This window comes from Nannobrachium achirus, assembly GCF_963921795.1.
Source record: "Nannobrachium achirus genome assembly, chromosome: 6".
Lineage (NCBI taxonomy): Eukaryota > Metazoa > Chordata > Actinopteri > Myctophiformes > Myctophidae > Nannobrachium > Nannobrachium achirus.
The window spans coordinates 53,198,467-53,213,969 of NC_137815.1; the positions used below are offsets into that span (position 1 = coordinate 53,198,467).

The window sequence follows — 15,503 nt, forward strand, 5'->3', positions numbered from 1 at the left end:
GCTGGTGTTTCGTATTCCTCTGTCCCTCCTCTCCCTACAGCTAGGGGAAGCTGAGCGAATAAGGGAGGAGAGGAGAGATGAGAGGTATTGCTGACTCCCGGGTGGCCTCTTGACTGAGTACACACACCATCATGGGCGATTTAACCAGAGCCTGAGACAGAGAGTCAAGAGCTGAGTACATGAGGCCCTGTTATGATTGCAGCTTTAAATTAACACTGAGGTATACTGTATGCTTGCAGTCCTGCAGGGTTCAATGAATCCCTGGTGGCCGAGACAGAGTCCCCACATGAGCTTCTGCCAGTACCTTCTCCATCTGACACCAGGGTGAAATGTATCAATGGAAGAGTAAGGAGACTCCAACCACTGCATGTGTTAGTATAATTGTACTCTACCATACAGATTAAAATAACGTTACTGATTAAAATAAGTTCCACATTGCAGTAATATTTATTGCAGCAGCTCCCCCAGACCCCTGTGGTAGTGTACAGTTAGTTTCAGCCACACAGTAAAACACAACCATCAGCCCCACAGACCCCCCTAGGCTAAAAAGGGAAGAGAGATTCCGCCCCCTTTGGCCCCGGCTTGGCCCTAACCATTCCAGTTTGACGGTTGCTTCCTGGTGTATAATAGCCCCTCCCTGGATGAGATTTCACGCTGCCTCATAAGAGCAGAATAGAGTGGGGGGTTATAGGGGGTAGAGGGGGGCTGTCCTCTCTGTCCATCTGATTTGCATTTTGGACAAGGGCACTGGTCTGGTTCTGCCTCGCTTGCCGGAAGCCCAAGAACATTTTAAAGAAACTAGATTTTTTTTTACACTTGCCACATGGCAACACTTCCAGCAGGCATTAACAATCCATGCATGCCTTGCCTGGAGTTGAAACTACAAAGCCTTCACTATTAATTGGAACCCCTGCCTGTCCTGCCACATGACAAGACATACATGCATGCATAGTATTGCATACAGTAAATGCACTCATGCAAGATGGCACGAGTTGCCACCTTTTGAGTTGCTTGTTTATTTATTTATTTTTTAAACCTTTTTCTCTCAATGTATTTGTTCTGCCAATTCCCAGTTGTACCGTAGTGCCTTGTTGCTTCGGACCCCGTACCCTACTGGTTGATTCTATAGGGAGGGTGTAGATGGACACATGTCTCCACTGATAAGCTTTTAGTCACCAACCACTTCTTTCCACCTGTCAGTGAGGAAACACATAATATGAATGTGTCAGTGTTAAGCTAATCAAATGAAGCTATGGGAAACTGAACAGGAACAGGAAATGGGCATGCCACCTTCTAGAAACCCAGGACTACTGTTATGCACATAGTCTATTGTGTTAGTTGCCAGGCCAAGCTGGAGGCACTGCAGAGGATCCAAACCTCCAGTCTCTGCACAGTCTGGAGTGGTGGGCAGTAACTTGAACTAGGGACGTGCAGGGAATGTTAGAGAGGCAAGGCTTAAAAGGGCCTTTTGGTGGAAATATCGAAAATAGCAGACCACCAAGCTCAACGCGTTGCAGCGCGACACGTTGTGAGCTTGGAGGTCGGCTATTTTCAGTGCTTGATACCAAACTGAACTAAGCATAATCAAGTCAATACTGGAGATGTGGCGTAACGGCATGAATTTCTACACAGAGAGGGCAATTCTTTCAACAAGAGTGTTTGAAGAAGGGCAATTCTCTTGTATGCTGCCATAGAAAAAACTGCATTCATGGTCTGGAGTGGGCACTTTTTATAGGTGGATAAAAGGGCAGGGGCTCAAGCCCCCTTTGATGTCTGTGTGCGTGTGCCTTACTTGAACCCTACTTTTCCTTTTTTTCAACACACCACAGCACATTACTTCATTCATACATTACACTCTCATATTGTGACTGAGCAAATATTTCTTTATTTTAAACCTTGACTTGTGATGTGGCTTGTTACAGACACAAATACACACACTAGGGATGGACATCGGTATCGGCCAATATATATAAAAATTGTGTCTATGGCACTGCACACAGTGCACAGCATGATGCTCTGGTCCTGTGACTAAAGTAAACATTAGCAAGTAGCAGCCAGTCTACTTAGTGGCAGCCTACAGAATACAGATGGTGCTGATTACTGCAATGTAAGGATATATTCCATAATCCTGTGTCAATGTCGTCTCCAAAAAGAAGGAGAAAAAAAAAACAGACGGTCATATTAGACTGGATATTGTCTGTGTTTTTGGATATTGTACTATTGTGATTGATTTGGCATTAGTGTTCTTCTAGCTTATTGGTACTCAAATTGAAGTATGTATTGTAGGCCTACTTGGCCTGAAAAAAGGGTATTTGAGCAACCCTATTTTCTAGTTCTTAGCTAAAGAAATCGGTATCGGAAAAATCGGTTTTGGCAGGTCAGACCTTCATAAAACCGGAGGATCGGTATCGGCCAAGAATTTTGCAATCGGTCCATCTCTAACACACACGCATTGAATTTTTAGACATTGATGACACCACTTAAGCTCACACTGTGATAGATGGATAACTGGGTTCTGGGACATGGTGATATTTATTTATTTGTGTTTGGTTGGGTTGAGACTGATCTGTTTACCGTGTGACATTTCTATTTAATATTTCTAGACAAATTTTCCGTCCAACGCCAAAGCTGCTTTGCTATTGCTCTTAAACTACAGCCTGTAATACTTGTTTACAGAAAGTACTGCACATCAACAGTATACATACTGTAGATTCTGTGTGTTAAACCCTCAAATAAACATTATGAGCTATCCTGATGAATAAGTGCGTGCACATGCACTTCGGAGTGGTACTTCGACTTCTGGAGAGGCTTTTTGATTGTGCCACAAGAGGCGTCCTTCTACACTCATTCAGCAGGCTACATGAGATAACTCGTCCTCACGATGACAATGGGGGGAAAAGATCCCTGGCTACATTACCCCATGAACAAAAGGGAGATATTATCAAACAGACTAGCAGACAATGAGACAAAGCTGAAAATAGACCTCTCGTAGGCCAATAAAATCCGACAGGTGACAAAGACAACAATTGTGAAGGTGGGAACCCAAGGCACAGGTCAATGAACTTGTTTTTTGATTGATTGATTGAATAATAGTCAGAAATGTAAACGGCATGTGGTACAGTAATACATTAAATCTGAGGGGGCAAAACATAGTCTCGGCCATAAGGTGTTAGGTTTACAGAACAACTGCTGAAAGATGGCAAACGCTGAATACCAAAAAGTGTTCTCTAATTAAAACATGTCAAACGTTTGAGTAAAGTAATGATTTTCTTCTATTGAAGGCAAATTCAAATGCTTTGGCGTTTCTCGATAAATGGGGCCCATTGTCTGTCAGCATACTCGGCACTCTCTTTATCTCTGTTCAATATTTGCACAGCACCTCGGTGGATCCAGTGCAGTGTTGTCTGTGCAGTTACTGTGAGTCCAGATGGCAAGGAGGAGGTGGCCGTTATTCCCACTGTGTCCTTGACTAATGTGACACTCTGCCACTACCAGCGCTGCCTCACCACTGCTGTGCTGGACTTACATTACCAGACAAGCCGCTCCTCTTCATATCTGAGGGCAGCTGAAGGCCACATCGACTCCTGAATAATAGATCTGTGCATGCCTAAGCAGGTCCAGTGCTGCTGGTACTGGCTGCACTGGGGCGATTCCAAGGGCTCTGCGTTGACAAGAGGCCATGCTTTAGAGATTTTATTGTTTAATAAATGTTGTGGGCACAGTGTGTCGCCACTCGCCACAGAGCCCAGAATTCCACATCGACCCCAACTGCCTGGCAAACCTACAAGAAACGGCATTGATTTATACATTAAGTAGTTATTACTGTTGTGTTTATAATTTACAATCACTATTTAGGCTTTAGCAGACACTGTTTCTTATCCAGAGCGGCTTAGAAGTGCAAGGGTTCTTGCAATTGACCATGATGGTCAATTGCAAGAACCCTAGTCAACAAATGACTGAGTAATAATGGTCATCATTTTGTACATGTCTTTGACTGCAAAGAAAACAATGAAGTGCTTCAATAGTTAATAATAATAATAATAGTTACCTACTCCTCCCGCAAGGGAAATTCAGATATCACAGCCAACCCAGCTGCTTTTTCAGCTTAACCCAGTGCTACCCACAAGGAGCGCGAGGGGGAGGGGAGCAGTGATAGCTGGAGCGGGGAATCGTACCTGTGACCTCTGGGGCCTCCGGAGTCCTAGGTATGGACACTAACCACTCAGGACACTAACCACTCAGCCATCACTGCTCAATGAAACTAGGATACCAGGTAAACCTCAAACGTAGCATCTGTCAGGGTACAACGATTGAGGAGTGTTAGAGGGTGAGGTAAGTAAGCGGTATTAGTATTCAGACTCCTGTCGAAAATGTGTAGTGAGTCTGCAGCTGACTGAGAGGGTATTCCTCTCCCGCTTGAAAGCTATGCGGGAGGAGAAGAGGGTCTAGACTATCGTGTGGAGTGTTTCCCACAGTGTTTTAAGGAAGGCACAAACAGACTTCCTGTGTTAGCCGATCTAAGTGTGCAGTAAGGGGCGTGGTGTTTAATTAAAATGTGTAATATACATTGCTCATAAGTCTAGCTTTTTTGTGATCTAATTCTGTCGGGGTTACTATTAAATCTAAGATAATACATAGAAAATACAAATCTCTGGTGAGCCTCCTACTCTCTGCTATGCCTCTTGACAGCCGAAAGGATGATGTAGTCAGTCTGTTCTCTCTGAAGCTGTTTGCAGTACCTAAATTGGCTGAGTCACATTCGTATCCCTTGATAGGATGTCGCCTGGGAAACAAGCTATAGAGTGGCGGAGGAGGAATGCCAGAGGTTGATTTGTGTTTGCCTGGAACTGTTTGTTGTTGTCCAAGGACCTCCGTCTCTTTTAGTCTCTGACAAGAGAGAGTTGTGGCAATTGTGGACATCTTCTATTAAGGAAAGGCCTGAAGCAGAGCTGTTTCTTGACGTCTTTCTATTAGAATACAATGCTGTTTATTCAGTCTTCACCAGCTGCTGTTCTGAGACAGCATCTAATCCCTCCCTCTGACCAATAGCTGTGTAGTTTGTCTACAGATGCACAACCATACCACAATCATGGGTTATATATTATGTGCAATTGAGCTTATTTGCAATAACTGAGTTTGAATAATAACTGACTTGAGCCCAATGAGTGGTTGTTAAGTGATTCAACCAAGTGATTTCTGTTTATGCCTTGTGCATTCAAATGGGGGTGACACTTGACAAATGCCATGACAGAAGATCAAGCTTTATATAATGTCTATATGTGGCAATGAAATGGGAAAAGTATCTTCATACAACTTGTTGTGATTTGTCACTATATAACTCCTACTGGGAGATGCATGCAAATTTTCATGCCAATTGGTCCAACGGTGCTGGTGATTAGTAGCTCACAGACACACTGACGGATAGACGGGGCGAAAACAGTGCCCGGACTGACGTCGGTCATATCCATATTTGGGAAAATATTTTGTCCACATTTTGTCCAACTTAAACAACCAACCGCAACTCGAATCACACAGCAAATTAATTCCGTCCTGTGCGAATTATGTCCTGCATGACCTCACCCTTCAGGGCGAAGTCCATTGATTCATTGATTGTCCATGACACCCCAAGCACTTAAAAACCGAAACACGTCTCTCAACACCCTGCAGCATTTTAGAGCTGAACATAGAATATCTTCTGTAGTTTAAAGATAGAGATTACACATGCAGTTTGTGTCGAGTACACTAAACTCTCCTTTATAGAGATTACACATGCAGTTTGTGTCGAGTACAATAAACTCCTATAAACTCTCCTCCTGTTCAAATACACCATTACCACATTTGGCACACAGTGGAACTGTTTTCAGGGTTTTTATGTAGGTCAGGGATGGGGTGTGTTAGAGCTGGATTCATCTCCATTGTGTGAGGTATACTATTTTCCCTCAAGAGCAGCTTTCATACGGGGCTACCCTTGAGGCGCTTTATTTTCTTTAGTTGATAACTGTTTGATGATATGTCCAAACATATGCCTTCCAAGTACATTGTTCAAAACACCTGTCATTTCGAATTTTGAGGTGTGTTTCCTTTTTTCTTCTGTTTTCCAGCGTTTAACTTTTTGCAGTGTTTTTAGCTATGAATCAGGTTAGTTGAACCTTCTCAGCTCCGTCTTTTTGATTTCAGATGGGAGATCATCTTGACATCTCAAACACGTGAGGGAAATGCAGGCTCCTGCTTGTTCGATGACAGTCTGCTCTGCTGGGCAATTAGGGGTGATCACTCAGACAGCATGCCTTCCCTCTGTGGAAGTGTGGCCATAATTTCCCTATCACAGACGACATTGCAGATTTACAGGCTTCTATGAAGCTCGGGAAGAGAGACAGCAGCTTTCCTCTGAAGTCAAAATGGATTTGCACACACAGATCTTTCATTCTTTCATGCCAAGACGGTCTCCACTATACCACACACAGTACACTACACAGGGAGCCATTGTGGCAGTCCCCTGTCCCCCTTAATTCACTTATCACGTAGGCCTATTTATCTGCCATGTTAGTGCTTTTTACAGTGGTAGCCATTGTACCCCCTTCACATCTACAGTATCATACGTTACTGCACTATACAGTATAGTATAGAAAATAATATAAGTCCTATATTGAGGTACTAAAACTATGGTGGGCATTTTAGAGGACTCCCTTCAGGTTTGCATCTATAACATCTGTTACATCTCACAACCAACTAGTTGTCACACCATTCCTTGTACTTATAGGTCCAGACGCGATTGCAGAACTTGATTTCATGTCCACACAATTCCTTGCTGGGATGGAGCAAAAAAAGAAACCAGTGGTTCTGTAAGCATGCAGTAAAAAGCAGGACTCCTACAATGACTGCATCTGTACAATCCCCAGCCTGATGACCAGCATGTGAGCTAAGCAGTGCTGTGGTGACCAATGCAGAAACAATGCTTTCTGCGGCTCAACTGAGGGCTTTTTTTCCATCCACAAAAGAGTCATTGTTAATTAGACCAATGAGTGGGCCGGGTGGAGAAACTGTGCATGTGGTACAGTGGAGTTCCATGGGTCCAGACAGAGGCTAAATCAGTTGGATGAACCTATAGTACAGGAACACACCCATGTCATACTTGTAAGTAGTACCATTTTTGCTATTATTTTCTAGGTTGAAAGTGGTTAACTGTAGACAAATGCTATTTTACAACAACAACAAAAACATTCTGGTTTAACACGTACTTGAGAGTTGAGAGCTGCCCAGTACATCTGCAGTTTTCCAGCATTGGCCATTGGCCAATAGAGTTCTACTGGGATGACTAATGCTCATGAGTCATCTTGACGTCTTTTATTTAGGCAAACGCAGAAGTTACCTACGCCATGGGTTCCTTCCCACTGTAGATTTCACTGGGTGCAGAACTCAACAATTACACATGCACTTTTGATGAACCACACAGGCAATTAATAAAAGTATGTTCCGGTGTATAATGCATTCAGAATTCACAGTTGAGAATGAGATACAGTATTAACAGGTGTAATGTATGTCATAGAACAACATGTGAATCTCTCTTTGGCTTATGTTAACCATAGACTTTTTATGCACCCTATGACCCTGCGCCTAGCATGTGCCTAGGGCTATGCTAAACATGTTGCACTGGTTCCAGTTCCAGGATTACAAATGACAGCACTTTGCACTCGTTTTAGAAACTCCACAAGTGGAACTAGCTGTTAAGAGCCTTGCTCAAGGGCTTCTATGACAACAGTTATTGAAAGAGATGAAAACCTTTTCATTTCCTTTTCAAATGTTTTTTATTTCAGCAAATTACATGAAGAGTAGTTGAAAATATACAACAGTATACATACAGTATTTTCACACAAAATCTAAAACAAATGTCATACACATGAGAAATATACACAACAAAACTATGGGAAATAGAGTAGTGAAGTGTGACGTGATTTACACATCCTACCTGGTTTGCGGTTTTCTTCCCCCATTCTGAATTCCCATAGACCTTTTTCATATCGCGTCATATAAGAACTGTGTTCCAATTATAAACAAATGATCTCAGCGGTTTGACTCATATGGATATGAAGAATCGACTGATGGTGAAAAAACGCTAATGTTACTGTCGCCGAATTAGTTACATTTTCACTAGAAACAGGCTTTATCACTTATGAGTGACTGACTATCATAAACCATACAGAGCCACCTCGCCGACAATATCGCAAAGACCGTTTGTTTATTTTTGGACCACAATGCTTATATGAGACGATTTAACTCACTTAGCGCCGAGCGAGCCAGATTTCAATATGAATCTGCGCTTATAACGCCAGGAAATAGCTATATTGAATCCCCAAAATCACATTACATAACCAGGTACACGTGCCTGCGAATGCCACAAGATGACCACTAGAGTGAGCCATAGCCCATAGACTTTCCATGGTCCCATGTTAAGTCAGAATAAAAAACGAGGTTCAGGACATAACAGGATGGTACAATGACATGCTCTCCATTGACATTCAATGGACAGGCCGCGGGCCGCCATTTGAGCTCAATACTGCTCAATTCGTGCTTGATCGTCTCAAACCACCATTGGTATGGGCATCGGAACGTATATAGATGCCACACAGAAAGTTTCCGAATCAAAATCCGACCTAGTGAAGCTACGTGAGGGTCGGATGGTTTGCATTGAGCCTAGCGGCTAACAGAGGCCTACGTAAACAGGAAGCTATGGCTTAAAGGTGACGTCATAATCGTATCCTTTTTTTTCACGGTTTTCATCTGTATGCTAGTCGAAGGTAAGCTAACCGTTCCGCTCCGTCTATCAACCCAAATTAAAAGCTTAAACAATGCTTTTATATAAAAGTCGCTCCGAGTCGCTCGGCACTAAACGCCATCATTAGTTAGTCGCCCCGAAAGTCGCTCGGCGCTAAGTGAGTTAAGATGACCCAATGTTATTCTCCATAGAGAATTACTTCCGTGGAACCGGGGGATGAGCGAGTCACGTCATGACTTCACTGTTCAATAATAATAATAATAAAATAATATATAATACAAACAGTACAAAACATACAAGTCATGATGAAGCAGGAACAGCATGATCCTTTTCAATTAGGATACATATAGGCGATTTTACCAGAGGTGGATTGGTCAGTGTCATGAGGAGCTGACTTAGGCATAAATATAATTTTCCTCAAAAAATTACTTAGGCCATTGGTTTATTAAGGTGACAATGTGCTTTCAAAGGTCTCCCAGGAAACCTTTTAGGAGTTTTTTGGAGGGCTTTGAAATCCAGTTTACACATTATACATGTTTAAATGGATTGGATATTCATGATCCCGTCAGTCTAATTCTGACATGTGCAAGTCTACATTTAGTTGTCAAGCAGGCAGTGGCAGTAGTAAACAATAAGAGTTGGCTCATGGAACTGATTAGGTTTGTGATTTGGGGTCAGGCAATGCATTTGATACAATCTCCAAGAAATAGCCTACCCCCGGACGAGACAGTTTTCCCGCCTGGGCCGGCATGTATTCAGCCCTCCTATCCATGGTGTTATTATTTCCCAGGGGCCTCAGCTAACTGCCCTACCAGGCTCAGGAATGTTCCAGCATAGGAAATAGTTCAGCACTAATCAAAATGCAAAGCAGATGGTGTAAACGACATCACTGGGGCATTGGAGTGGTACACTTGACTTCTACAGAGCTTAGTATGTTCACACTTCAATATTGCATATTTTATGGCCATATCAGCCATTCAGCCAATGCTGTAATGAATTTGAGTCACCATGCTCAGGGCCAAATATACCATTACTATATCCATGAAATATATACACACACACTGATTGACTGACTGAGCTTTCCTCTGACAGCAGTAATAAAGATATTACCAAACTTAAGATAAGACTAGAAAAGTGTTCTCCTCGGAGAACAGGTTCCCGCCAGGCCGGGCGGGTTGCCTAGCCAGGGCCCGCAAACTGTGGTCATGACTCATACTGTGGTCATAGCCATTTGGAATGCGATCTGAAAAATCTAACTCATAAATCACATTGATCACATTACCCCAGAGATAATGTGTAAGGTTTGGACAAACTCTGTAGTTGCAAAAAGATGGCAGAAAATGTAATCTGGCACAAACGGGGCCTATAAATTGCATTATATTCCAAGGAATCCAGGGGAAAAGATGTTGATTGTACAACCTACGGTTCAAGTTATAGGCCAAAACATGAAGTGGGCTATTGTAGCGCCACCATGAGGAGATTAGTAAAATTGGAGATGGAGGTTCTTCCTGATATGTGGCATTGTGTACAAAACGCCCCCACAAACTTTGGATGCCAATCAGGGGAGGAATTTCATGGAGGCCATGAAGGCCATGGCCGTCGTTGCCCCTCAGTTTGGCCTTGTGCCCCTCAAACCAATGGCATGACCTGAGGCCACAGTGGCCTTAATGCCCCAGCTGACTGTACCACTTTCCTGTCTCTTTCTTGTCAACATGTAGATAGTAGACACCAGTGTCTCTTTCTTGTCATGTAGACACCAGTGCCTTTTGTTGAGATTCTAAAATCTTAACTCCCCTGAGTCCCCATCTTTAAGCCAATCCAGTGACTTTGATTGGTGCAGGGCTGAGCATGGCAGAAAATAAATACCATCATTTATCTATTTCACTGCAGATTAGGTTGTCTTATAACCCTTAAATTCAACAAATTCTTTCAATGGACTAAAATCTTGTTTTATTGATGGCCTTCCTGGCCTGGCATGGCCTTTGTGCCCTCAAAAAATGGACAACACCAATGGCCAAGTGGCCTTGCCCCTAAAATGACGAAATTCCAGGCCTGATGCCAATTATATCCAAAAGTCTCATGATAGCGCTATATCTAGCCGATTTGAAATAAATAAACAAAAATGAAAATGGGTGGAGATTCTTCCTTGACCTACTGGGAGTGTGTGTGTGTGTGTGTGTAAAGTTTCCTGGCGATGGGTCCAGCTGTGCTTGTAGCATGTCGTGCAAAACAAGCCCCTCCAGCAAACTTTGAAAGCCAATCATAGTCAATCGGAATAGAATCCAAGAAATATCTCCAAAAATTAAAAGGGGTGGGGGGTGGGGACCTGTAATGTCGGTCATGTCTAGGGCCTCAGTCGTTTCTGTATGACATTTGACATGAAAGTTGGCAAGGTTTCAGCCTGATCAAAGCAACAATGACTTCCATTACAAAATCAAAATTAAAGCTTTTGTGGGAAAAAAAAAGTATTGGAGGCACTTCTGTGACCTAATGGCAGCGAGCATACAATGTTTGCAAGTGATTGGTCCAGGGGTTTGCAAGATTAGCTCCAGACAGACACACACAAAGCCAGACCCACTCATAGACGACTAGTCTCTTGCAGAGCCACGATATATATAAAAAAACATGTTCCCAACACTTATCACCTCAGCAATGATTTATTTTCAAAAGGTTTACATTACAGCCACAAAGACCTTTTTGTAAGGGTGCCTGTCGCCTTCTTATCCCAAGGACATTGTCCCCTATAGAGGACTGAAGGCACTATTATCATCAGTGTAAACTGGTGTAGATATCTTAATTAATCTGTCACTAAGCCTTCTCAGACTCTTTTTAATTTAGCTAACAGTCTTTCTCATAGCCATATGTTATGTTTACAGTGCTGTGAACATAATCCCCTGTTCTCTTATCTCCCTCGGTCCTGCTTGGGAAAGTGTAAGAAATATACGGTGCTATTCGGCTGTGTTTAAATAATTTTAGTTTTAATCAATCTAAGTCAAGCCAAGTTCAGAATTGTTGGGGCAATTTGGGATAAAGTCTGAAGTTGTGATAACGGAATATTGTTAGAACTTTTGCACCGCATAAAGTAAATCCGTTATGCATGTGTTCTGGCTTCACTGCTCTGAGCAGATTCAAAGGGATAGATTTAGCTGGCTGTTGATTTCATCTCTGAAGCATTTGCCAATACATAGTTCAGGCGGGCATTTATTGAGCACAAATATTATATTCATAGAGCATAAATATATAAAAGTATAAGTAGATATATAAATGATCTGCTAAATAGATATTACAGGGAATGAAATCGCAAGACCTGGGGGGTCTTTCGATTTTCTAAGCCAAGGGAATCATATAGAAACAGAGCCTACAGGTAGATGCTAGGGTGGTGGTTAGGGCTAAGCACAAAGCAGAAAGAAGCATTACAGCAGAGCATCAAAATGACAGAGCAGTAACAAGCAGAATGAGTAAGCAGGGAGGTTTAAATAGCCCGCTACAATTGGATGAAGTGTGCATGTGACTGATCACCTGATCAGTAGTTGGTGAACTAGCTCAGCAGGCTTCACATTATTTTGCACATTAGTTAGTGTGTAGTGCAGTGTTTCTCAACCACTGTGCCTGGGGACGGGAGGCTCTCCCCATTCCAACATGTTGCCACTCCGAAATTGACTTCTTATTGTCGGAGTGGCGACACTCCCATAGGGGTTAGGTTTAGGGTTAGGGTTAGAGATAGGGTTAGTGTCGGAATGGAGACATGTCGGAAAGGAGACATGTCGGAAAGGAGACATGTCGGAGTGGAGAGATGCACCCCCTGGGGACCTTTGGTGTGCCCCTGAGAAGGGTCAAGTGTGCCCCTTGTGCCTGCTTGAAAGCCTGTATTGTATTTATCATTTAAAAAATGATTTAAACTAGTGAAAACAGCAGATCTGCTGTTTTCACTACTGTTGTGCGACAGCCTTCTATGATGAAGCAGGGCTTTACTTTGCGAAGAAATGTACACATTTGAAACTTGGAGATACAAGGTTTCTTCCCGACAGTGACGATATTTACACCTCCGTATTATGTTGGTGTGCCCATGGATTCTTGGGACATGAAAAGTGTGCCCCTGCAGAAAAAAGGTTGAGAAACAGTGGTGTAGTGTTGCTAACTTACTCTCTACTTTTGTTAAGCAAGGTGTCTTACTGTAGCTACAGGGGCCAGAGAACATTATAGCTTTTGGTCAGTCGACCTTCATCAGTTGACCTTTAGTGGAACAATGATAATGAAAGTCAACAGACCAAAAGCCAAATACATTACTTTTGCAATTGATGGAGGTGTGCAGCTTCTCTTTTCTCCCTTCTAATTTTTATCCCACACTTTTATAACCCATTTTTCACCCACTGCCAATTGCCTAAGCTGTATTCCTCATGCTACTCTCCCTCTGCCAACCTGGGGAGAGCCCTGAACTGAGCTGATGCTTCCTTCAGTGCATGAGGAGTGAGCAGGCTGCTTCTTATCACCTGACAGGGGTGAGCTTCTCCGGTTGGACGTAGCGCGTGGAAGGAACACGTTATTCCAACCAGTTCCTCTCCCCTCCATCAGGCGCCTCGGCTGGCCAGGGGGAGGCAGTATATGTTCTCTTTTCTAATCCACATTATTCCTGCCAGTTCCCCAAAAACATTTCATATAAATAGGCAGATGCATTGCCATTTATTGATTTAAATAGCAATAAAATGGACTAAAGTATTACATTAAACTTAAAATGTAGTTATGTTAAAATTCATTCATAACTTAAAAATGGGTGCTATGGGGATTCACCATCTGGTCTTTTTCAGAATGCATGCTGCTGTGTTCTGCAAGTTGTAACTGACCAACTGCTATGATAGACCAGATAGGAGAGCACTACAGTAATCAACAATAAAGAATTACAGTCCACACACTGGTTCTTCTCAGCTCCACTTGTTTATTGCTGTTAGCTCAGCGTTTCATTCAATCAAATCTTCATCAGGAATTCCTGAGGAACCGCATGCACTCTCATTACAGTAATCAAGCCTGCTAGCAATAAACCCACGCGCCATCATTTAAGTATCATCCCGCGAGAGAAAATATTGGTACAAAGAAAAAACTAAAACAAATGAACCCAAAATCAATGTGACATTTGTGATGTGTGGATCTCCAAATGTAGACCTAACTAAATATTGACACTATACGTTTGTTTTACCCAGTTCTTGGTGTTGAGTGCAAGTGATTGTCATTTTACACTTTCCCTCTCTGAACCTCTGCCCCAATCACTAAAGTATTTTTTCTTCATTCAACTGGAGGACACTTTCAGATATCCATGGATTTATGTCTGTAATGTTGTGTCAATGGAGCAAAAAAAATCATCTGGGGAAGCAGAAATGTTTACCAGCATAACTCTGAAAATGCTGTGCTTTCTGTTGTTTTCCAAATAGTGGACACTGGTTATATTTACACAGTAGCCTTATCTCTGTTCCAGACGTTATGTCCACTGCGGAGCCTCAGCAGACACAGAGTAAGGAGGACGAGGAGGATGAGGACGAAGAGCAAGGGGAGCCATTCGAGTTTGAGGACAGCACTGAGGAGGACAATGTGGACACCGTGGACAAGGAGATCCCCTCAGATCTGGTCAAATGTGTCCAGTCGTCTGCTACAGAAGTTAAACCTGTCGAGTCCTCTGTGAACGCACACAGTCAAGATGGTGTCCCGAAGACGACCTCTGTCAATGCACAACTGCTTCCTCCTGCTGGACCGGAGACAGACCCCTCTAAGGATACAGTCTTGAATGCCTGTACAGGTAAGGCAAGCTTTAAAGAGCTGAAATTAAACATGTGTTTTTCACACTTTTGGAGCATGACCAATGGTCATAATGGGAACATACAGTAGTTAACAATAATAGATCCCCTAAATTTGTTTTGTGTATTTTTATATCAAATGTCCCTACAAGTGCAATCTTAATTACTTTATGTTGAAAAAAAGGAATGCATGATTGCAGGTTGAGACCAATTCCAAGTTTAAATGCCATAGCCCTATAGGGCTAAATCAGTCAGTGAACAACCCTCATCCAGTGATTGGCTGAGGGTTTTTCAGTCAGCCATTTAGCAGATTTGTTTTAATTTACAGTATATATTTTAAAGTTAATACGCAATACAAAATAACCTCTGTGCTAGGACCCTGTTGCATTTTTTTGGAGCATTTAATCAATTTCTGGGAATCACAGAGTACCGTGTTTGTCCAAAAAGACAGCTAACAGATGTTACACAATAAGCTAATCAAATGTGTGGACACCATTTTACTCTATATAATCAATCCTTAATCCCATACTCAATCACTATTTTTGGGCATGTGCCCATATATGGAGCTGACTGATTTGTTAGACAACACACTCCATATTCAGGCGTAGCTGCATTAGGAACGTTAATATAACATTTTTGCACAACACTGTTGTGTGACAAAAATAACAAAAACAATATTATCGACAGTTGCAGCCCTAATCTGCTCACTCGCTGTTCTGATAAAGTTTATCTGGCAAACGCCTGTGATGTCCGTGTAATGTTTGTTTTCCTGTACAAGATAGGGAATCACGGGAGGCTCTCTCCATTCCGACATGTCGCCACTCCGAAATTGACTTCTTATTGTCGGAGTGGCGACACTCCCATGGGGGTTCGTTTTAGGGTTAGGGTTAGAGATGGGGTTAGTGTCGGAATGGAGACATGTCGGAAAGGAGACATGTCGGAGTGGA

The 15,503-nt window shown here is 42.6% G+C and overlaps 1 protein-coding gene across 6 annotated transcripts in view; it reads left to right on the forward strand.

Moving 5' to 3' along the window:
- arhgef10la (Rho guanine nucleotide exchange factor (GEF) 10-like a) overlaps positions 1–15,503 on the forward strand; it is a 197,378-nt gene that overhangs the window by 6,113 nt on the left and 175,762 nt on the right. For 5 of the 6 annotated variants that reach the window (XM_080728639.1, XM_080728636.1, XM_080728641.1 and 2 more), the window contains one exon: positions 14,241–14,558. In XM_080728639.1, the coding sequence (XP_080584765.1) occupies positions 14,246–14,558 (313 nt within the window). In that variant the 5' untranslated portion in view covers positions 14,241–14,245. Of the gene's footprint in view, positions 1–7,026; positions 7,135–14,240; positions 14,559–15,503 lie in introns of those variants that run through there. The other variant, XM_080728640.1, reaches the window with a different exon arrangement.